The 23416-nt window shown below is 42.7% G+C and overlaps 1 protein-coding gene across 1 annotated transcript in view; it reads right to left on the bottom strand.

The window, feature by feature from the left end:
* Positions 1-2840: 2840 nt before the first annotated feature.
* PKD2L1 (polycystin 2 like 1, transient receptor potential cation channel) overlaps positions 2841-23416 on the bottom strand; it is a gene marked incomplete at its 5' end in the record, with an annotated part of 92289 nt that continues 71713 nt past the window's right edge. Inside the window, 2 exons of the mRNA XM_082269276.1 lie at positions 2841-3083; positions 11149-11296. Coding sequence (XP_082125402.1) covers positions 2931-3083; positions 11149-11296 — 301 coding nt within the window. The 3' untranslated portion in view covers positions 2841-2930. The remainder of the gene's footprint in view (positions 3084-11148; positions 11297-23416) is intronic.

The following is a 23416-nucleotide window of genomic DNA, read 5'->3' as shown; positions in this document are numbered from 1 at the left end:
TCTACTGACCTCTAGTGTAAGGAACATTCTTCTGTTAAAGGGTAAACTTAATTTGAAACCACAGCGCAAACCCAAACTCAATAGTCAAACCTCAAAAGGTAATAAAAAATACACCCAACGTGCCTAAAAACCACCAAAGTGCTAGTTGTGCAATAACTAATATAATAAATACACCTTACATAAATTATATATGGTGCAACAAATATATACATTCAATGTGCAAATAATAGTCCAACGCTTTACTCAAATAAAGTGCTTCTGTGCCAAAGTGCTGAAAATGTTGAATAGCTCATGCAGTGCTCAGTTTTCCATTCCCAAGCAGCATAAACTCTTACCAGATGATGTGGACCCCCCAGCCATATAGCACGGGAATCAAGCAGGCTTTGTCTGGTCAATTAAACCAGTTTCAGTTCTTGTAAGTCATTGACAGGACCATGGCTCATAAATGGGAAGAAGAGAATCCAGAAATAGTGTAATACGTTCTTTTATTTTAAGCTTAAACAATAAAATATGCACTTACAATCATGTAGACATCAGTTCACAAAGTTTCCAAACAGAAGCGAGATGTGACATTCTAACTGGTTCGGAAGCCGGCACCGAGACCTGCACTAGGCGTGCGTTCCAACATGCGTACAACGGACAACCAGATGTGACGACATGGAGAGACCGGAATCTGCATGGAAGCGTTTCGCCTCTCCCACAGGGTAGTCTCAAAGACTTTGAGAAAGCCCTGTGGGAGGGGCGAAACACGTCAATGCGGATACCGGTCTCTCAGTGTCGTCACATCTGATTCTCCGTGGTACACATGTTTAACGCACGTCAAGTGCAGGTCTCGGTGTCGGCTTCTCAAAAACTTTTGAGAAAGTCTGAGATATTCAACATTTTCAGCACTTTGGCACAGAAGCACTTTATTTGAGTATCATCAAGAAACTTTCACTGGCCACATGCATGTCACTATATTGACAGGATTTTTTAGCACGAAAGCACTTTTCCTTATTCAATTGAGGACTTTCACTGGCTACTTGCTTGTCCTAAAATGCTGGACTATTATTTTCACATTGAATGTATATGTTTGTTGCACCATATATAATTTATGTAAGGTGTATTTATTATATTAGTTATTGTACAACTAGCACTTTGGTGGTGTTACGTTGGGTACATTTTTTATTGACTTTTGAGGTTTGACTGTTGAGTTTGGGTTTGCGCTGTGGTTTCAAATTAAGTTTATCCTTTAACACTGGTGGCCATTGAGAAGAATGTTCCTTACACTAGAGGTCAGTAGAATAGCCTCCTTTACAGATAGCTGAAAAGATCACTGTTATTTACATAGACATTTAGCACAGGTTTATTTATTTTTCTTTTTAGTGTCAAAGGATAATTTCATATTGGGAACATTTTACACATATACTTGGGGTGTAACATGTTCCAGCTCTCTCCCTCACTTCCTGAGCCTCCGCACACCCACTGCCACATTTAAAATCGGTATAGCCATGCGGGCCCCTACTCACACAGCAATGTCATTTATTCACTGCGTTCTGTGAATGAAGAAACTTCAGGTCCGGGCAGATGGGCTTGCAGTTCTCAAAGGAATATGAGCGTATTGATCAGTACGCTCGTAATATTTTCACTCTTCCTCCAGATTTGTAACAGCAATCCCATACAGAGGTGTGTAGCTCAAGTCTAAAGGTCGCCTTTACTGGGGTAATATGTGGGCTGTTGCTGCTGAGTGCTCCTTTTAAAAAGTGCTTGTTGCCCAGCTATTATGCTGATCCAATACCTTCATTATTTTCAGAGTAACTGACATGGAACAAGCGTGCAGTTCTGACTTCACTTGTTGCATGCTTGTTCTGTAAGTACCTCCAAGGTATTAAACCAGGGGCACCCAGGCCACTACTATATTCAGAAGTTCAGCACTATCTGCTTCCATATTCCTTTCAGTAGAGGTTTCTTTTAACTTATTTTAGCACTTTCCTGCAGTTCTCTAAGGATGATGCTGTTCACACCTCCATTCTGCCTCCAAGCATTGTGGAACATAAGTGGTCACAGATCCACCTCCTAAATTCACCAATGGAATGAATGCGGTAGTGACTCCTAGGCTTTGGAGCATTCAAATCATTGGCAACATAGAGACCTACAGCAGAGAACACTGCTCCAAATGCCAACTGCACATAATATTTTAATGTCATGTGAAATCTTTTAATTTGACATATCACACAACCATTCTTTAGAATGGACCAGTCCTATGGTTAGTTGATTCATAATTTACACAGCCTGCATAAAAGCTGAACACTACCAGTGTTGTATAGCATGTCCCTGCTTGGTGCTGCGGTTCCTCCGCCAGCCACTACATCATCACAGGACAACGCAGTAATGTAGCAGGTTGCAGGAGAAATCACAGTTCCCTGTGGGGGACCAGGTAAGTACAGATACTGGCATTGCCTATAGCTCTAATGAACAAATATTGTAGTTATCTTCCATTTACAGGGTAGCTCTATTTTTAATATTTTAGAAGTAGAGGAGGAATCACTTTAATTATTTTTTAACTGCTTTGGCAAAAATTATGCATTTTTTTTAACATAAATGAAGCCTTTTTTTATTCTAAGCCAAGGCTTTCAGAGATTTAGTGGGCATTACCTGTACCAGTAAAAGGGTATGATTCCTCACTTTCAGGACTAATCCAAAATGTCCTCATCTATTGTAAATTGAGGCAGTATGTAACAAGGTACAACTAACTGTATTGTGCAGTCAATGTACCAAATATTGGATGGAATAATAAAAAAAAGTGCAGTCCATTTTAAAGTGGCTCTGAGTGATATGTTTAGCATAAACAGACAGTTACTGTACATTTAATCAGAATTTCAACATTTGTGCATTGTTAATTTAGAGGTACCAGGTCTGTGATTCACATTCAGATTCCACACTACCTCAATCTAAGGGTAGTTCAAAGAGTTCTGTGAGCCGTTAATATTCGGATACATTGCATTACTGTTTCTGTATGATGGTTCCATTATGTTCCTGGGTTTGTATTCAGACTCCCAGCCTTCCTTGTGTTGCAGAGCTTCTTCCTGGCTAAGATGTTTCTCCTTTTTAAGAAAAGTAAAGGATTTTTTATTAAAGATCCTTACATAGATTACAGTAATGGACTGAAAACAAGGAATCTGGCTAGATTTACTAATGATATTTGTCAGGAAATTCAGAAGGGGACTAGATTTACTAAAGGTATTTGTCAGGAGTCAGACTACATTTGTAGGCTGCATTTTATTTTCTTTGATAACAGCAGAACAGTTATACAGGTCACAAGAAACATTTTCTGTAACTTGAAGATTTTTCTTGGTGACTCCTGTGTTCATCTTTTGTTGCTGAATACTGCCACTGGAAGTAATCGCATGCATAAAAATCCAACAGGCTGGTTGTACCTAAGTCATTGATGGATTCGCTTAGATACAATCAGTCTGCCAATACATGGATCGAAATTTGGCTAGCCCCTGTTGAACCGGCTGAATTTAGATCCATGTATGGTCAGTCATTTTTTTTGCCGTCTTTGTCCCATTAATGAGATTTCCCTTCACTTCCTGTCCCATTGCCAAAACAGGAATTGAGAGGAAATCCCTGCAAATGAAAGGAATTTCTGGAGGCCCCCAGGTCATTAGAACTAGTGTCCCCATTGGAAAATTTTCCATCTATTACTGTTCTGTGGATAACTCAGAATTTTAGATTTTCTTTTACTTTTACTGATAATTGTATTTAGGACAAATAAAGAAGGTAAATAGCTCTAACGGTGACACAGATAGCAATAATACCTGACAGGGGTTCCAATTCACCTCTACTCTGTCCAAAACTTAGAAAAAGGTTTTTGCTTTAGTTATACTTTAAGTCATTCCTCTATGAGGACTGGAGGCACACTGTAGGATCCTGGGATCCTCCTGAGTGTGTGTCGGAGCTATTTACCCTTGAGAGGTACTTTACTACTCTGTTTTTTTTGTCCCCGCTCCAGTGATATACGTTAACAGCAATAAAAATGGGTTGATGGCATTCTCACCTTCCACAATTTCACTGAAGGAATGTTAAATTTCCTTCATAGATCCCAGTTTGAATTAATTGGGGTGGCTGTCTATCATGCGTGCCAATTACTTTTATATTTGTCAAACTGTATCGGAGTGAGTAAAATCCTTCCATCACTGTGGTAGAACATAATTTTATAAAGTGCTTGAAGCAAATGTCAGGAGCCTTGCACTTTAGTTGCAATAGCTTGTTACAAGCATCTAAACTTGTCCCACATAGGACTACTGTCTGTTTACATGCATAGGGCACTCTGGCTTTGTGTTTGGGATGTTGATGACACAGCTAAGGAGCATCTGACTCAGTTATTCTTTGAGGGACGTTGTCTCTTCAGGCTACTCTTGACAATGTCAGTAGAAATGCCACAGGTGGCCAAGTCACACTTCTGCGTCAACCAGGAGTGGAAGAACCCATTACATAATGCATCTACTTCAACTATAGTAGAACACAGGTATTAAGAGCCTACATCTCATTCAGGCGGTATGGCTCAAAGCCAGAGTTCATCAAACCCTTCTGGTCTGCATAAATGTGCACCCCTCACTTCCACGTGTGGGGCAATCTTTGTTTATCCAGCTCGATCTCCTGGTAATTTGCCTTTCTATCATTTGGGTGCACATGTAACCCCCTGTAGCCTTCAAGCTTGACTTTTGAGTGGGTCATCTCCTTTATTTGTTCCTCCTCCTTTCTTCATATTGCTAAAAATCATGTATTTTCCCAGGCTTCTTTTGGGTGCACCACGCCATGAGGCCTCAAGTACTATAGTACTTGATACTCCTCATTCCCATTCTCTTTTGAGAGACCTCTTGACCTACAAGGTTGACAGGGACCAGTTTCCTCTGTTCCTGTCCCTAGTAAGGACCTGCCCCTTCAGTGTCCTCCAGCATTTCCAGTCTCTGTATTTAGCATTGGTTCTCATGCCTATGCTAGTGCTTATTCCTGACACTCCCACCACTTTGGAATATTTAGAAGATCCTCCCTGAATAAGATCAATTTTCTGGACTCTTGTAGTCTGAGCCCTTTTGTGAGTTTCATCATCTGCAGACCTTGTTATACCACGTATCTAGCACTGGTAACCTTGGGTCACCTAAGAGGAAGCTCTTGTACTTAGACCCTTGCTAAGGTAATCCACTTCTTGTGGACATTTTGCATCTGCACAGAAGTTCCCCCATGTTCCCCATTTAGGGTTTTTGGTGTGGGTGGACAATGCCTCTTCGGAATGGTTTCTCCATCTTGTACGGACTCGGCTCTTCTATTTTTAGGAACTTGGACTCTATGGGATACATCCAATTGGTCTCCTTGGACCAGGAACTCCCCAACACAATCTGCTGATCTCAAGCGGAAGTAGGACAGGTTCTTCCCTCCATCCTGGGGGGGATTTCTGATGGGTATATCTTCATGCTTAGGAAATTGTTTTCGGTCCCCAGAACAGACACTTACCAATTTGTGGGTATTTCATTGGGTCTATATCCTGACATGGTCCATATCCCTTGGTTGGACATCACCTGAACACTGCACCTGAACACTGCAAATGCTCTGAGAAGATTTGGGAATTCTCCTGTGACAGCATGACCTGCTATCATTGTCAAATGCCACGGAGTGTGTCTTTCCTGACATCTCCTACCCTAGAGACAACGCATGTCTTCTGGATCCTTCAGTGGATGGTCTCCACATTAAAGGTTAAAAGGTTAGCACCTGAGTGCCCCCCCCCCCTTTTCCTGTTTGAAAGGAAGAGTCAATCCTTGGATTGCCCTGTTTAGAACTTGCTGGTGAAGGTCTTTCCTACGTGGGAATGGGATAAATCCAAAGACCTAAGAGATCAACTCCGGGAAAGAGGTTTCTCTTCTGTGGGTGAACTAAGTCCTCTTAGATTCCTACTCTTTTCTGTTCCCAAAGAGATGAATGTTCTTAGTAGTGTGATTAAAAGAGATGTAGGTTTTTTATTATTTATACCTTCCTAGGTGAATGCAGCATCAGTCTGAACACCACCGACCGCTCAGTTCTCACAGCTCCATGAGCAGAGAGCTGCTGACTGTCAGTTAGCAGCTCTCTGCTCTGCCCTCTCTTTGCTCACTGGAGCGCTGGGCTGTGGAAGGGGTGGTAGCAGCGGGCTCAGGCTCTCAGCGGCTCCACTTACTTATTGTTTAAGGATGCTGCACTGATCCAGGATAGGTTTAAAGTGCATGTAAACCCTCACATATACCAAGCGAAATGAACAGCCTCAGATGATACACAGAGATGAAACAAACCTCCCTACATAAGTTTTACATGTATATCTGCTGTCTTCAGATTGCTATATTCTTTAGATAGTGCACATTGTGTTAGAATTTTTCTCTTCCTGTTCAGCACTGGGTATGGAGTCTTGGCAGACACTGTGAGACAGCTGACTGGAGGAAAGGCACACACCGTCACTCCACATAGGTAAAGAAAGAAAGGAATGTGCTGTGAATACGCGCTGTGAACAAGTTCTCTGCCAATCTATTTATAGCACCTACCCAACACAAATTTCAGCCTGGTTTTATCTTGGTTGTTGGAGAACATCAGAAGTTATCATGCTGGTAACAGAAGAATAGCGCTGGAGAAACACACAGGACTCAGGGCTTTAAAGAGAGATAAGAAAACACTGCAGATATATGTGCCTAGGTCAAATTTCATGAATCAGGTTTACATCCACTTTATTTATTTTTAGAATTATGGAATTTGTACTTGGTAATGCAGGTTTGCACCCCAATGAAACACCACATGGTGTTTGGTTGGAAGAAGTCCTGCTCATCCTGTTTTTTTGTGCACTAGTGTTTGGTATACCTCACCCCTGCTTGCTCACCTTACTCTTTCCTTTAGGTGGACTTCAGTGTTGGTACCCTTAGTTTTTTTTTCCACCTGTCTTGGAGATACATTTTTCTATCCTTTGGGTTAGTATTCTGTGAGCGCTCTAAAAACCATTTTTGTCTTGTTGCAACAATGGTTGTCTGTTTTGGACAAAAACTTTCCTCCTTGCAGATCCTCTATTCCCTGAATTTCAGTGTTGGGAATGCTAGGCTTGAGCCTTCTGCTGATGACTTTCTGGTTTTCTCTTTTGGACTTATTTTGTTTGCCCAAACTTTCCTCTAGGGATCTGGGGCTGGACCATGTGAATTTTTACTTGCTAACCAAATCTCATTTTTAGGTCAGTTCTTCCTGTTCAGGTACTAGATACTGTTTTCCCACCAGTTTTTGGTGGACTGTTGGGGCCTTCCAGTCTCTCACTGGTCAGAGCCCATTGTTCCTTCATGTAGAAGCTCCCACTTGGTGACTCTGTCATGATCTGGAACACCAGGTTGATCCTCTGTGCCCTTCCTGGGTCGTAGTAGTTCCCCTGTCTTGCAAGGGTTTTACCGATCTAGCCTTGATTTGAGCATGGGTCCTTCAGATACCCCTAAAATGCAGATGGTTCCCAAATTTGTTCCTATCCAAGGCTGGTGCCCACTCTATCAGATAGACTTCTTTTGAACTGTTTCTCAATTCCTGTGCCCCTCAATGGACGATGGAGATTGTCCCAACCTACTGTAGGTGGAAGTATAACCTGATTGTTTCTGAATTCCTGTATCCCCAATGGCTGAAATTTTACGTGAAGAGAAAAAAAAAAAATTTGTAGCTTTTCTATATTTTTGTACTTTTCAATGATTTCTACATACAGGCTGGGCACTGCAAGTTTTGACTGTTGGTAGTTACCAATGTTGGCTTCATGCTGTAAATTGTTAAACTGTCCCCTTTGCTTCTGACAGCTAAGCAAAGATACGTTTCCATTTATTGTTTCTATTGGGGAGAGACAGGAGCATTTCACTGTTCTTCTCTTCCTTTGGTGACCTAGCATTGTTTTTGTTTGCCCACCATTTTAAAGGTCGTGCCAGCAAGTTCTGGGGGGAAGTCTCTTTTCCATCTATTACAGCAGTCCATGCTATTTAGCATGTCTGCCACTGTAGGTGAACCATCTAACCAGGGCCCTATTTGTACTCTGTAAATAGAAAACAAAGAAAGGGGCACACCAGCCTAGCGCATTATCCTCAGCGAGTTTTAATGATAAAAAAGTTTAAAATCAGCTACTCACAAACATGCGTAAAGGTCAAGCATTTCAATTCCATAAAGCAGCATCTTTATAGGAGTCCAATATCTCGTAAAGACGGAGGGCTGATGTGTTTCGAGGCCGTGCCTCTTCCTCATAGCCAGAGCCAGCCTATTTGTACTCTGCAAGGCCTAAACTAAGTACAGGAAAGGATTGTGCTTTATGCACCTGCTACAGACCCATATTCTGATCCACATCCATTGGTGGCAGCCAGAGTCCCTCTTTTAACTTCAGCTGCTTATTCCTCTTCCTTCCTCATGCCAGAGGCTTTTTTCTTTTACTATACAAGGATTAATGTTTTAATTGGTGCTCATCGTAGCTCTTCCTTTTTGCAGGGACTTTAAACACCTGCCACCACCTATCCCAGTGGGCTCAGACATAGAGATTCCTGATGGCAGCACAGTGGCTAAGTGGTTAGCCACTGTGCTGGGTTGTTGATTTAAATCCAAACCATGGCACTACCTGCCTGGAGTCTACATGTTCTCCCTGTGCCTGCGTGGGTTTCCTCTGGGTACCCCTTTCCTGCCACACTCCAAAAACATGCTGGTAGGTTAATTGGCTCCTGTCTAAATTATCCCTAGTATGTGTATGTATTAAACAAGCAAAAAATTGGGGGAGCAAACCCTGAACATGTATATCTAAAGCCGGTGCAGCTATGGACCAAGCAACATGTATATTAAAAAAGAATAGCGCAACCATGCAAAAGAAATGACTATTAAATATGGAGACAATCCATAAATAAAAATGGGGATTTAGTTCCACCATATGGCCATATCGTGCTCAAGCCCACCACTGCGTCAAAGTACCCCATTATCAGTGGGTCCTACACTATCCATAAATAAGGGGCGAATCCAGCCTCTCTTACCCTTGGAGACAACACTCCTTGCTGGGAAGGTGTGCTAATGCACTGCAGGGGACTCCTCCTATATCTACTTGATAGAGGACACCAATAGAGTACAGGTGTGTGTGGGGGATGGGATATGTGTATGTATGAATGTGAGTTAGGGACCTTAGACTGTAAGCTCTTTGAGGGCAGGGACTTATGTAAATGTACAATACACTGTAGATATAAAGCGCTACATAAATTGATGGCTCTATATAAGTACCTGTAATAGGGATAGTGGGGTAAGATAAGAATAAGTCAGGTTTTCAAATACTGTCTGTATTCCCAATGAGGTTCCTCATTCAAATCCTGTCTCCTGCCAATTAAAAATTTAAACTTTCTGCATCCACCCTAAACTGTTCTGGATAAATGAACTTTGACCTTTTTTAGAGAACAAAGTAAAACTGAAATTCTCAACATTAAAGTGGGAGTAAACTCCCATGCATGAATTTTACCTATAGGTAAGACTATAATAAGGCTTACTTATAGGTACTGTAAATATCTCCTAAAGGTGTCGTTCCTTCAGAGTCCCGTGCTGTAAACAGCGGCTCCTGCGCATATGCGTGGGAGTGACGTCATCACGGCTTTGGCTACTTTACACAGCTGGAGTCCGTGAACCCAGAAGGAAGACCAGGTGAAGATGGAAACGCCTTCAGCGGTGACAGCTCGCCGCTGGATGGCTTCGTTCTAAGGTACATTTCACATAATATGCTAGGATGCAATGCATCCTAGCACATTATGACATTGCCTTGCAGGTTTAAAACAAAAACAAGTAATTTTGTTTAGCGGTTTAACCTCCCTGGCGGTATTCCCGAGTGTGGCTCGAGGTTAAATTTCAGTACCAAAAGCTGTAACCCTGAGCCACACTCGGGATTACCCAAGAATGTTACTCACCTTCCCTGCGATCCCCCACCGTCCTCCCCGGCGTCCTCACACTCTCTCCCCGCTCTGTGCACGGCCGATTGCCGGCACTTGCCTTCCAGTTCCCTCCTGCCAGCGTTGCGGCGCAGGGGGGTGGAACCGGCAGCAAATTCAAAAGTGTAAATACACAAATTACATGATACAAAGCTTTGATCCTAACGGATTACACTGTATCATGCTATTTCAGCACAGGATTGCACCTGCCTGTGCTTTTCCAGTACTTTGTGCCTGGAAAATTTTGAACGACCATGGCGTCCAAGAAGCATTCTTTTTGCGCAAAAGCGCTTTTAGACGAATTGGAAGACAGCGAAACTGAGTTACTTGAAGAACTGAGCGATAGCGAATCGTGGGAAAATTCATCATCAGGTACGGAAAGTGACGACAGCGACGATTCTGATGTCTCTTTCTGGCACATAGCTTGTGGAATTTGGGAAGTATATCAAATGATTCTTCAGAATTTCCAACGGAGCTATGTGCCAGAAAGAGGCATCAGAATCGTTGCTGTCGTCACTTTCCGTACCCGATGATGAATTTTCCCATGATTCGCTATCGCTCAGTTCTTCAAGTAACTCAGTTTTGCTGTCTTCCAATTGGTCTTAAAGCTCTTTTGCGCAAAAAGAGCGCTTCTTGGACACCATGGTCGTTCAAAATTTTCCAGGCACAAAAAACTGGAAAAGCACAAGGCAGGGCACTGGAAAAGTCACCAGGTGAAATCCTGTGGTGAAATAGCATGATACAGTGTAACCTGTTAGGATCACAACTTTGTATCATGTCATTTGTGTATTTACATTTTTTAAATTGCCGCCAGTTCCAACCCCCTGTGACGCAACGCTCACAGGGAAGGGAACCAGAAGACAGGTGCAGGCATTGGCTAAGCACACAGCGGGAGGACGGAGGGGGATCGCAGCGGAAGGTGAGTTTTAAAATGTAAAACAAATGATTTCCATGCAAAAGAATGTACTGCTTTTAGCACAGAAATCTGGACATAATCAGACTGCCAGGGAGGTTAATACCGCTTTAAAGTGGTTCTAAAGGTTTTTTACCTTAAGGCATTGTCAATTAAGGAATTTCATTAAGGTCTGTAGTAAAGCACAGTTCTAGGTTGTATGGTGATCTAGCCGATAGCTCTGGTTACATAGTTCTCTGAGCAGCTGTGTTTGTAGAAGCTCAGCATTCATAAACTCACCTTCACTATATTGTTCTGTAGATTATCTACCAGGTTTGTCTGTTTCATCTTGTTTGTTTCCATCGTCTCCAGTTTCATCTCTACCGTTTCAACTTTTCTCATTATTCCACCGATGGACATTTCAAGTTGCTGAAGCCGTCTCAGAATTCTGGAATACAGGTTATATACAGGCTTTTATATTCCAAACTCCAACTTTGATACTTATAACTATACATCTTTAGGAGTTATTAAAGTTGGTAATATAGTAAACTATGCTTTCAGAAATCTCTTTTGTGGTGAATTGTTCTACTTATACATGTATATGTTGTTATAAATGATACATCAAAGGGCCTGGTGGTACTAGACAAACCTTGCATGTCCCATGCTAAGCTGCATGAGGGTTGTACTTTGACTTCATGGGAACAAATGGGGGTCTGAACAACTTCTAATTTTTTTTGTAGTTTATTTGTGAATATATTACTTCCCCATGTTGATATAACTTGTGATGTCTTTTGCGTGAAGGATCGATAAAGGTGAAGTCTTTCAGCGAATTCTGGATTTCTTTCGATTGTGTATCTACAGAGGAGCTGTGCTAGTACCTTCACCTAAACCCTGGCTATGCTGTGGATAAAAAGGCTAATGTGCTCACTTGGAGAGGCTTTCTCGTTGGTGGTTAATTGACCGTGCACTGCCCTACTGACACTGTCCACTGCACTACTGACTGACACTGTCCACTGTTAAGGTAAGTTTATATTTTTACAGTGGAATTTGTTTTATTATATGTTTGTAGGATTTCCTCTATTTAGTTAGGCACTGCTAGTAAATTTCTTAAAAACCTAAAAAAAAGGGTGCTGAACCAATGTAATATTTGATCTCTTATATGTTGTTCAAACAGATCTCCACTGCTCAATGATTGCCTACCCCTGGGAGAGGCTCACCGACAATGTCTGCATTGGAAAAGCATGTAACTGCAGAGGTGGGTGGGGTAATTTCCTGCAGGGGGGAGGGCAAGTGCAGGGTGTGTGTTAAATGAGATCAGCTGGTGAAGTACTTCCTTGTAACGGTTTTTCCTTCCCAAATACCAAATTTCAGGACAGGTAATAAAGGAGTTTTTAATAGGAGGCTGAGGCAAGGCCTGTCCTAAGAGACAGAGAAAGCTTTTTTTTTCTGCAACAGAGGTACAATTAAGGAAAATTGTTTTCATACTTACCTTAACTTTCCTTTCCTGGATCCTCCTTATGTCAGCCTACAATGGGTCAGCTCCGCCTCTCTGACCCCTTTAGGACAACCTCTAACTAGCCTTTAAAGTGCAGCTGTCTCCCCTAGGAAACTGTTCCCTTACAAGCCTCGTGACGGAGACCTGGGTGGGAAATTCTCGGCTGACATGAGGAGGATCCAGGAAAGGAAAATTACGGTAAGTAAGAAAACAATTTTACTTATTCCTGGACCTCCTCATGTCAGCCTACTATGGGACATACCAAGCAATATTTCAGGAAGGGAGGGAATAAAGACTACAAAATAACTCAACCTGCTGTCTAAACCTATTTACACGAGAGACAGCCGCAGAAAATCATATGAAGAAGTTCCTCAGAAGGCAGCAAGTTCAGGCCTATTCTTTTATTGGTGAATGAAAGTGTTTACCAGCATAGCCCGATGCTTACACTCAACTTCTGCCAACCCCCTGGCCTATATGCTCAAGGAACTGCTCTAGTTTTGTGCAATGTGCCGTAATTTCTGAAGACAGAGGAAGCCGCAGGGAGATAGTCAAACTGAACCATTCTGACTGTTCAGGAAGGACTAACCCCTGCCAATGCTATGAAACTCCCCTAAACCCACTTGGGACACCAAGTGGTCATTCCGTTTGAAAAGACCAAACTGATCCCAAGTAAGCCGAAGGGGAAGACTCAGATTGAATTCGTTTTCATAGACTCTCTCTTTAATCTTCTGAAAAGAGTGGTTTCTCAGTTCACTTGGAACGTAGTCCATGGAATGTTGGAACTTGGGAAAAAGCCATCTGGCCGAAAAGACCTAAAGAAGACTTTTTAATTTATTTTTATTTTACCAAAACGCATAATCCTGATACTTTCTAGAGAAGCAAGTATCCATTGCCGCAGGATGTAGGGTATTCAATGAGTTGAATGCCACATCATTCTCTAACCAATTTGGTGGCATACAACAAAATCTAAACCTGAGGAAGACAATCCTCCGTGAAGAACCGCGCAAGAAGACTACCACCTGTGGGGATAAGTGGAATAGCCACTTGATTCTGCAATATGGAGCCTATTTTCCCTCTGGCAATATAAAATGATCACCGGTACCACATTTCAACCTACAGACCATCCATTTCTGCCTTTCCAAATCTGGATGGAAATACTAGTCTCCTGGAATATGAAATCATGGCAGCACAATAGTGGAAATGGCCAACAAATCTTTGAATCATCCTGAAAATCAGCAGAGTTGGAGGGAAAAACCACACCAGGTGGAGCTTCCACATTTTAGTCAAGGCGCCCTGACCTATGGTCTGAGAGTCCCAGGATCAGGAAAAGTAGAAAGGACACTGGGATATCTCTGCTGACCCTACCAGATGTATGGGCAGCGTAACCTAATGTTTTAAGAAGAACCACCCTTGTTCCAGGTTGAGAGTGAATTCACAGGGATCTATGAATTTTCTGGTAAATCAGACTGGTAAAACTGTGACCATGGAAGATTTAATACCCTCCAAGATAATACCTGCACTCGGGACAAAGGATAAAATCAGCACAATACACTCTAGAGTGGTAGACTCCTTACTACCTCTTGGTGGACTAAGCAAATTACCATGGTCCTGTTGTCTGAAAAGCACACCCTGACCTCCTAAAAGAGACCGAATTGCTATCAGAACAAATCAGTCTGCTTCTGGTTTCAACAGACTCAAACTGAGGTTGATTCTTGCCCTCTCTAATCCTTGGCATAAAGACCCACACACTGAGCACCCCAGTCCCAAGGACTGCCGTGTGTAGACACTAGTTTGGAGCTGCAAGACGGAGATAAAAAAACCACGAAAAGTCAACCATACTCTCCTTCCCAACTCCATCTAAAAGAAAAGGAGGTGAAACTATTGTGGGGGGGGGGTTTGGTGCCTCAGGCCAAAGAAAATGGGACTTTATGGGCAAGTGCATAGGTATAGAACAAAGTATATACATAAATGATAGAAAATTGGCAAAAATAAACAAAAATTTATTTACAACAGATATTATTCCAAGTATTGTAAAGTAATGTATTGGTGAACAATTGTGCTTGGGGGTAGAGACCCCGGTGTGAAGGAAGTAATAAAGAAGTTGATTCAGCAAGGAATCAGTGACAATGGTGAAATTAGTGACATATAAATAGGATTTCCGGCAGATGTTTGAAGGGACACTTGTCCCCCAGAGGGATCCTATTGGCTGATGCGTTTCGGCTCTCTCTGAGCCTTTTTCAAAGCGTTGGGTCACTCTGTACTTTAATCTATGGAGATAATATATATATATATAGGTTTATGTCCTTATTGTCGTCAAGTATAATTTAAATTCGGTTTGTGAAAAGAGTTTTTACATACATGAATGTAGCTAACAGTTACTGCGCACGGCTCCCCTCATCCTGTTGCAATCGCAGCGGGATCGTGTTATGCATATTGCCTAGGATGGTAATGGGATGGGAATTTGTTAGTGGGTTATGGGACACATTGTATCAGATGTCTCTTGAAGGTAAGACCACTTACATTTGTATGAGCTGAAGGGGTTAAATACTTCCTCCACGGGGAATGTTTTTTTCCCTCTCTCTTTGTCAAGTTTCTTGGTCTATATTGAAATGCAGTAAAAGTGGTCTTTGTTACCTCAATTCACTGTGTATACATATTGGTATAGTGACTTTTGCCCCAATGTAGGTGTTGGAAACTCCTTGTGTTTATACAATAAAAAGGTGACTTTCGGTGCCCAAGGTTTATTTAAAAGTAGGGAGTCCATGGGAGCTTACGTTTATGTAGAAGAAACTGGTGGAGATGATCCGTCCGGCTAACGCAGGTTTCGTCCGTCCTCTTTCCTCTGCTGGAGAGAAGTGAGGACTGGACGTCGATCCCCGGCCTTTTAAAGCCCTCCGCGCATGCGCAGTGGCTGCTGCACGTCGGAGGGCTCGTTCCGAGCGTGACGTGGCACCTGGTTGTGCGCCTGCGCCGAGAGGGTGCGAGCGCAGGCGCTGGAGTATATGGTAAGGAGACGCTCATAGGCTGCCAGCACGGGAGGAGGGGCCCTCCTTTCCCCGAGGGTGATTGGATGGGTCCCGGACAGCCCCTACGAGGATACGTAGGGGCTACCCGTGCTGGGTGTGATTGCCGGGATGAAAAGGGGCCGGTCTGCAGCACTGACAGCTACAAATCATGTAAGCAAGATATGCTTGTTACAATGATTGGATAATCGTTTATTAAACTCAGAGTCGTGTGTATTCAAACTTAGTGGTGTACCAAGACACATTTATCATAGAAAATCGAAAAATATACACAAAATATAGTACAAACAAGGAGTATTTTTTGCAGCAGAAAAACATTAAAAACCCACTTCACAGTGAACCTGATGGATAGGGAGAGGGAATCCCGATAGCATGATCATCCAGGGTTGTCCCGGGATCATGTTTAACAAGATTGGACATGGAAGGTCAGTGTATATAGGGTATATATACATTGAAAGGTTGAAACCTCTTGTGTAAGGGGCAGGTTTGAATGTCTCATTCCGAGTCTAATTTGTTAAAGAGCACGTAAATGAGAAAATGAAAAAGAGGGGGAATAAGGAATATGGATAGATCTTATAGATTGGGTTGCCATAGACCATACAATCTCAGTTGGAGGAGGGAAGGTGATAACTCAAGACAGAAGGGTGTGTTGGTCGATAATTATACCAATGTTTGCCATCTGTTATATTTACCTAGGAGAGGTTTATTGGTTTATTAATCTGTCTTTCCTGATGCAAACCCTTCTAGGAAGGGGCGAAAACTCTCGTTTTCGTTTAATCCAGGTGGTTTTGTGGCTTGGAGACGTCTTATCCATCTCATTTCCATTTGTAGCAGGCGTTTGTTCCAATCCCCCCCTCTACACGGTATGTGAATCCTTTCCAGTGCTGTGAATGTGACTTTAGGCATTTTGTTTTTGTGATGATGTGCTACGTGTCTGCCTAGGGGTACATAAAAATTACACATCTGCATGCTATTGATGTGTTGGTTTACACGTTTTCCAAATTCTTGTTTGGTTTTTCCTACATAATAGGATTCGCATTGGCACCTCATGAGGTAGACCACCCCTCTCGTTCGACAGTTTACAAAATGTCGAGGTATAAAGGGCTCTCCATTGGGAAGTGCTGTGGTTGTGCGTTTTTTGATGACATTACATTGCCCGCAGTTCCCACATGGGAATGTGCCCTTCTGTTTGCAGGGATCTTTTCTTGTTTCTTTATACTCACTGTGGGTGAGTGATTGCTTCATAGATCCCGCTTTTCTATATGTGATCTGAGGGTATTCCGGTATGAAAGGTTTTATCGCAGGGTCCTCCTGTAGGATCTGCCAGTGTTTGGCTATGATATTCTTTATTTTGGGGTGGTCGTTTGTGAATCTCATGATGACCCTAGTTTGGTTTTCTTGTTTGTCTGATATCTGTTTCTTTTTGAATAGGATCTCGTGTCTTTCTTGTTGTTTTACCCTATTAAAGGCTTTTCTTAGGGTCGTCTTTGTGTAACCCTTTTTCCTTAGTCTGGCAGTCAGGGAATCGGCTTCTTTCTGGAAGTCTTGTTCAGTGGTACAATTCCGTCTTAACCTAAGAAATTGACTGTATGGGATTGCACTTTTTAGTGAGGAGGGATGGAAGCTCGATGCATGTAATATGGAATTACCTGCCATTTCTTTTCGATATAAAGTTGTTTTAAGGAGTCCATTTTTGTCTTTCATGATCCACGTATCCAAGAAGGGAATTTTTTCCTTGTCATAATTGATTGTGAAGAACATATTATAAGTGTTCTTATTCATGGCTTGAAGACATTCATGTATCATGCTTTCTGAGCCAGTCCAGATTATAAAAATGTCATCTATAAATCTCTGCCAAACGATGATATTGTTGGCGAAGGTACTGTTTTTTTCCTCGGCTAGAAATTCTTGTTCCCATGCTCCAAGAAATGTGTTCGCGTAGGACGGGGCACAACTAGTGCCCATTGCGACGCCACACGTCTGTAAGTAATAGGTGCCGTTGAATACAAAGAAGTTGTTATTGAGGATATAATCCAACATCATGATTATAAAGGCATTAAATTTTGTGTCCTGTCCACTTTGTTCTTCTAATGTTCGTTTGATGACTTCCAATCCTTTTTTATGTGGAATATTATTGTAAAGAGCCTCAACGTCGATGGTGATGAGGAATGCATCATCTGGTATGGTGATACCCTCAATGATCTGCAGGAGGTGTCCTGTGTCTCTGGTGTATGAGGGGAGTTTAGTTACATGAGGCCTTAGGTAAGCATCTATGACTTTGTTTGTGTTTTCCGTCAAATTGCCATTCCCTGATATGATAGGTCTACCTGGGGAGTTATTTTTATCCTTATGGATTTTAGGTAAAGCGCAGAAGGTCGGGGTTCTAGGATGTTTTGTCCTCATGAACTGCCAAAGTGTTTCTGAGATCATTCCTTGGTTCCGAGCTCCATCAATTTTTTTGTAGAAGTCCTCTTTGTATGTCTCAACCATGATGGGCATAATCTTTTTGTAGCATCGTGTATTGTCAAGGATCCTCTGGCACATTGCTTTATAGTCGTCGTTATCCATTAACACAATGTTCCCCCCTTTGTCAGAAGGTTTGATTGTGATGGATTTGTTGTTTTTGAGTCCTTGTAGGGCAGTTTTTTGTTCCTTGGTAAGGTTTTGTTTTATCTTGTTGCTTTTTAGTTTTTCAAGTTCTTTGGTCGTTTCCCTAACGAAGAGGGCTATTGAGGGGTTCTCATTTAGTGAGGGAAAAATATGAGATTTTTTCTTGAACATAGGACATTTGGCTCCTTGTGGTTCTTCTACTTCATCATCTTCACTTTCAGTCGATTTGTTTTCATCTGTCCAATCATCAATTGCTCCTTCCTCTATGCTCCAGAGACAAACCTCTAAATCCCAGCAATAGGCAAGTTACTTGTTCCAAGACTGAGACACCCTGTCTACTGAAGAAACAGAGGCGTATACATTGCCTGGGTGCACAGGAAATGCCCCACCTGACATTACCCTAGGACTAAGGCCTGTTACAGAAAAGAGCAGAACCAGGAAGAGAGAGAGTTATCAGTCAGAAAAGAGCCCCTCTCCTGAGCTGTGTGCAGGAATATCCAGATATTCAAAAAGGTGAGTTAGTCCCAGAGACGATATCTGGAGGTTCTGGCCCATCCAAATTACTGGAATGCCTGAAAGATCTTTTTGGGTCGGTCAATAGAGCCCATGCCAATTGTCACCTAACAAGAAGTCACCACAAGATCACACGAAGACTCTAAGGCTAGTATTGGGCCTAGCCTCCTAGCGCCCATGTCACTGGCAAGAGGCAGAGGGTCAATACAAGTGGGCTAATGGAACTGGGAAGAACCAGCTCTCAGCAGTGAAGAATGGCAATCCCATTGTAGAGGAAAAATAAATTCAAGTCATCTACTTCACCGCTTGCCCCTTGCCAGCCCAGGCATGGTGGAGGATAGGAAGACCAAGCAAGCACACATCACTTGCTAATAGATAGAGCCTGTCCTCCACCTTCCTCCTGCATAAATGCTCAGGATCCCAGGCCCCGAAGGATGGGCATGACCTTAACTAGCATTGAACAGCGATCCAGGACTAAGTAGACTGAATTTGATTCTACTAAAAATTGACATGATGAAAGCTCTCAAGGGTCCTGCACGCTAAAGCGTTATCTAGCAGTAGCGCTCCTACGTAGCTATAAGTAGGATATCACTGAGAAAACGAATGCCCTAAGGATAGATAGTACCTCCAAGAGGGTTCTGGGGGTGGGTGCCATGACCAAAAAGCATACCAGGACTCCGAAGGATGGACATGACCTTCGCTTGCAATGAACAGCGATCCAGGACTTAAGTAGACTGAATTTGAATCCACTAAAAATTGACAAGATACTCAAAGCTCTAGAGGGTCCTGCAGGCTAGAACATTACCTAGCAGCAGCACTTCTACTTAGCTATCAGCAGGATATCACCTGAGGAAATAAATGCCATAAATATTGATAGTACCCTCAAGAGGGTTCTGGGGAGAATGCCAACCAAAAAACATACCATGACCTAGGCCAAGTCATCGTCTGCTAGAAAAGTGCAGGCGAACCCAGACTATAGGAATATGTAGACTAGCGTCTGCTAAGTCCAGAAAAGGGCATCAGCGTCCCTTCCTCACCACCAGAATAATGGTTTTCCAGGATTCTGTCATGAAGACAGGAACCTTTCATAAACACATCCACGTGCTTAGCACTAAAATAAATCCAAGGCCATCCAATATTTGCGACCCAAGGGAGGGAATGAATATTCGTGCTCCACCTCTGCATCTGTATCGAAAAAATGACCTGAGCCACAAATTACTCCTTTAAACTGTTGACAGATTGGTGGAGCATGGGAGCTATGGTAAGGAACAGGAAACTGAGGCAGGGATGAGAACATTTATCTATCATTGATACTCAAAAAGTTAAAAAGGTCTGCCAGGGTATGGGAGGGTATGAGAAGCAATGCAAATATTGTACACTGCTTTCTTCTTAAAACCTGCATTTGACCGTAGCCCTAGAGCAGCAACGGTGAACCCCGGCACCCCAGAACCACACTGCAGAGTGCATGAGCATTATGGGAAATGCAGCCCCAAAGCATCCAGAGCACCAAGCCATCACCACCCCAGAGCAAGGCAAACTAGGGTTGCCAATCGCAGCCCTGCAGTTGATCCGAAACCACAAACCCCCTATTGTCTCTGCCTTGAGGAGGCATGCCTATGACTGCTAGAGTTTTGCAGAGCCCCAAGATGCAGAACATGTAAGGGCCCCCATGGACTTAGAGTGGCAAACTATCCCCCACAGCACTGGGGCGGCTTGACCCAGAAACCTAAGTGCACAATTAACAGTATTACTGCCCTCTGCTGGTTAAGAGGTATATGTGCTGCAGTACAGAACCTGAGATTCCCCAGGTGGTCCCCCGTCCATCTACTAACCAGGTCTGATCCTGCTTAGCTTCTGAGATCAAGCACATACAGGGTGGTGTGGCCATAGCCTATCTCCACTAAGGCAGCTCTGATGCTGTAGTCCTGGGCCATCTCCAAGAGACACTGTCTTCAGCCAGGGAAACAAGCCATAACCTGAAACTTAGAAAGCTTAAAACAAGCTTCCCAACCAGAGCCCTGGATCCCTTTCTCCTCCACTCATGGAGAACCTAATCTGCCATAAGCAATAAGGATTAATAGGATAGCCACAAGCTGCACATAACGTGCCAGCTTATGCTGTTGTCTGTCACCTGCCAACCGAAGTTACTTTGCCTACGTAGCCGTATGGCTAAGATACATTGATGACGTGTTTGTAGTCTGGACGGGCTCACACCAACTTTTGACTGAATTTATAAAACATCTAAACATCAACAGTTTCAATTTGAAACTCACGCTTACAGTTGACAAATCAGAGGTAAACGTTTTGGACCTTACAATCAGGAAAGACTCGAAGGGCCATGTAACAACTAACTTGTACCGTAAAACAACAGCGGGCAATACCATTCTCCATGCTTCTTGCACACACCCTCCCGCTCTGGTGCGTAGCATACTTTACGCACAATATGTAAGGCTTAGACGCAATTGTACCTCACTTGAGGATTTCAAAAAGCAGGCCAATTTTGCGAAGTCGCTAGAGGCTATACGAAAAGCACTCTCCGTAGAGCTTATAATAAAGCTCTATCCCAAACCAGGAACTCTCTACAATTTAAAACCCACTCCACTCCCAAAAGACTCACAGTAAAACTAATAACCAAATTTTCTAGCCACCAAGGTACACTTAGAAATATACTCAGCCATCATTGGCATCTACTACAAGAAGACCCTATAGTTCGGAAACATATTTCTCCTCATACGGGACCTAGGGGCACATATAAATGTCACGAATGCGCTCTCTGCCCATGGGTCGACGAGGGTAAAAAATTCACACTGCCCAATGGCGACCAATTTGTCCCCACATTCAGAGCCGATTGTAACACCCAAGTCGTTATATACCTTATGCATTGCACTTGTGGTATATTTTACATTGGCAAAACGATTCGCCAATTTCGTCGGCGTATCAATGACCACGTATATTTCTCCTCAGGGGGTAAAATGATTACCCCTGTCAGCAGGCATCTGGATCTATACCATAGATTCAACACAAGCAATGCTCGTTTTTTCATTTTGGAGGTCGTGCCCCAAGACCCGCCTGGCGGCAACTGGAATCAACGCATCCTCCAGAGGGAAACACCTGATTGAGCGTTTGAATGCCACTTGCCGCCCTGGGCTGAACGAAACCCAATCACACAAATCTTTCCTATAGGGCATATTTTAAACTTCCTGGTGACAGATATAATTATCTACCTTTTCCTTCCCTTTCCCCTCCCCCCTTCCCCCTCATACGTGACCGCCCCCCATGTAACGTATGTTTTTGATCAAATTATACCTGCTCTTATTACTAAACAAAACTTGGTAATTGCTGTCCCCTACACTTATCCTTATGGGATTTATAAAATACCCCCATATGTAAAAATCCAGTTTAGCAAATATATGTTTACAATATATATATTGGAGCACCCCTACTCTCCCCCCCCCCCTTCTCTGTTTTTCCTTATTCTACCTCCCTCTTTTTTCATTCCTCCTCTTTTTTCCCCCCCTTTTTTTCATTATCCATAGAGTCTTTTTTATTCTTTATATTTATAATTTATAACTATTATGCCTGAACACTATACAGGCATGTTACATAGATTTATATGTTAAGTATATTGTGATCTCTCACCGGGTTGCCTTATCTGGCACCCGGATGATATACACACATACATGCTCACCACATACATATAATGCTTTTCTCCATACTGTTCTCCTTTTTCCTACTAGTTTTTCTGTCTCGATGTATTGTTACTATAGTTGTCAGTTGTCCTGTTTTGGACCCTATTGGGACCCATATACGGCCGGGTAGCCGCGCATTGTACCCCGCCCCTTTGGGCGTGGTCTATTCGTGGCACCAGGGCTGATCAGTTCAGACTTTGTCTGGATGATCCAGCCCTTTCTCTTCTGCATGTGCATCTCCCTTACACGCCCAGTGCTTATCACGTCACGTGCGGATCCGCGTATGCGCAGTCGAACCGGCCAGGCGGCTTGACGTCATCTGGGATTGGCGCATACAAACAAGCCCTTGCATGGCGGCGGTTCCCCATACGGGAAAGGTTGGAGATGTCATGCTCAGAGACTCCCTGGTAAGAATCTTTACACTTCAGGTATGATCCCACACCATTCCTCTTCAAATAACAATTTATAAGCTTAATATTAATCGCCTATACCTCTTGATTTATATCCATTAGGTACTGACTTCAAGTATATATTCGTGTTACTATATGGATTATTGGGCTTACTTACTTTCAGGCCCGCTTACTCAACACATATATGACCGGGTGAGCACTGGGACCCCCCAAATTTAAAAATATCTCCACTCTACCCCATCATTACCTCTTAGTTACATTAACCTATCTACTGGTGGTTCTGGTTCCACTCCACTTTCCTAGATAGTGTGTGTTCACTCTATTAGTTAGGTTGGCTCTATTCATCAAACTAACATGTGAGGATCACCTTGTGTGTTTTTTTTACACAACCACCACTCTGCAGGTGTTTGAACTATTCACATGGGTGTCCCCTCTACACTATCCTGGAACTACGGGCCTTTTTTTTTTTCCCCCTCTTTGGCCTATACCAGCTGTATCATATGTTTGAAATGAAATATATATACTCATCATCCTAAATTTAACATTCCAGGTGATTTCCCTATAAATATTTATTACCAGTTTTTTTACGTCTCTGGCATCATATTCCACCTTCCTCGTTATCTACATTTTACCTTACTGGCTACCGCTGAATAACTATTTGGATATACTCAGGTATGCGAGATTATGACCTAACTTCTTATACTTAGCCTCTCTACCTAGAGTTTTCATGCACCAGTCCCCATATGGGTTTCCCTTATGTTTGGTCCCTCTCAGGTGTCTACCATGGTTACACTCATACATCTTGACAAAACCTATTTGATTGACATT

Source organism: Pelophylax lessonae, assembly GCF_965119305.1.
Source record: "Pelophylax lessonae genome assembly, chromosome: 9".
In the NCBI taxonomy this organism is placed as follows: domain Eukaryota; kingdom Metazoa; phylum Chordata; class Amphibia; order Anura; family Ranidae; genus Pelophylax; species Pelophylax lessonae.
Note: the sequence above shows the minus strand (reverse complement) of the source record. Positions and strands in the feature narration are given on the sequence as shown.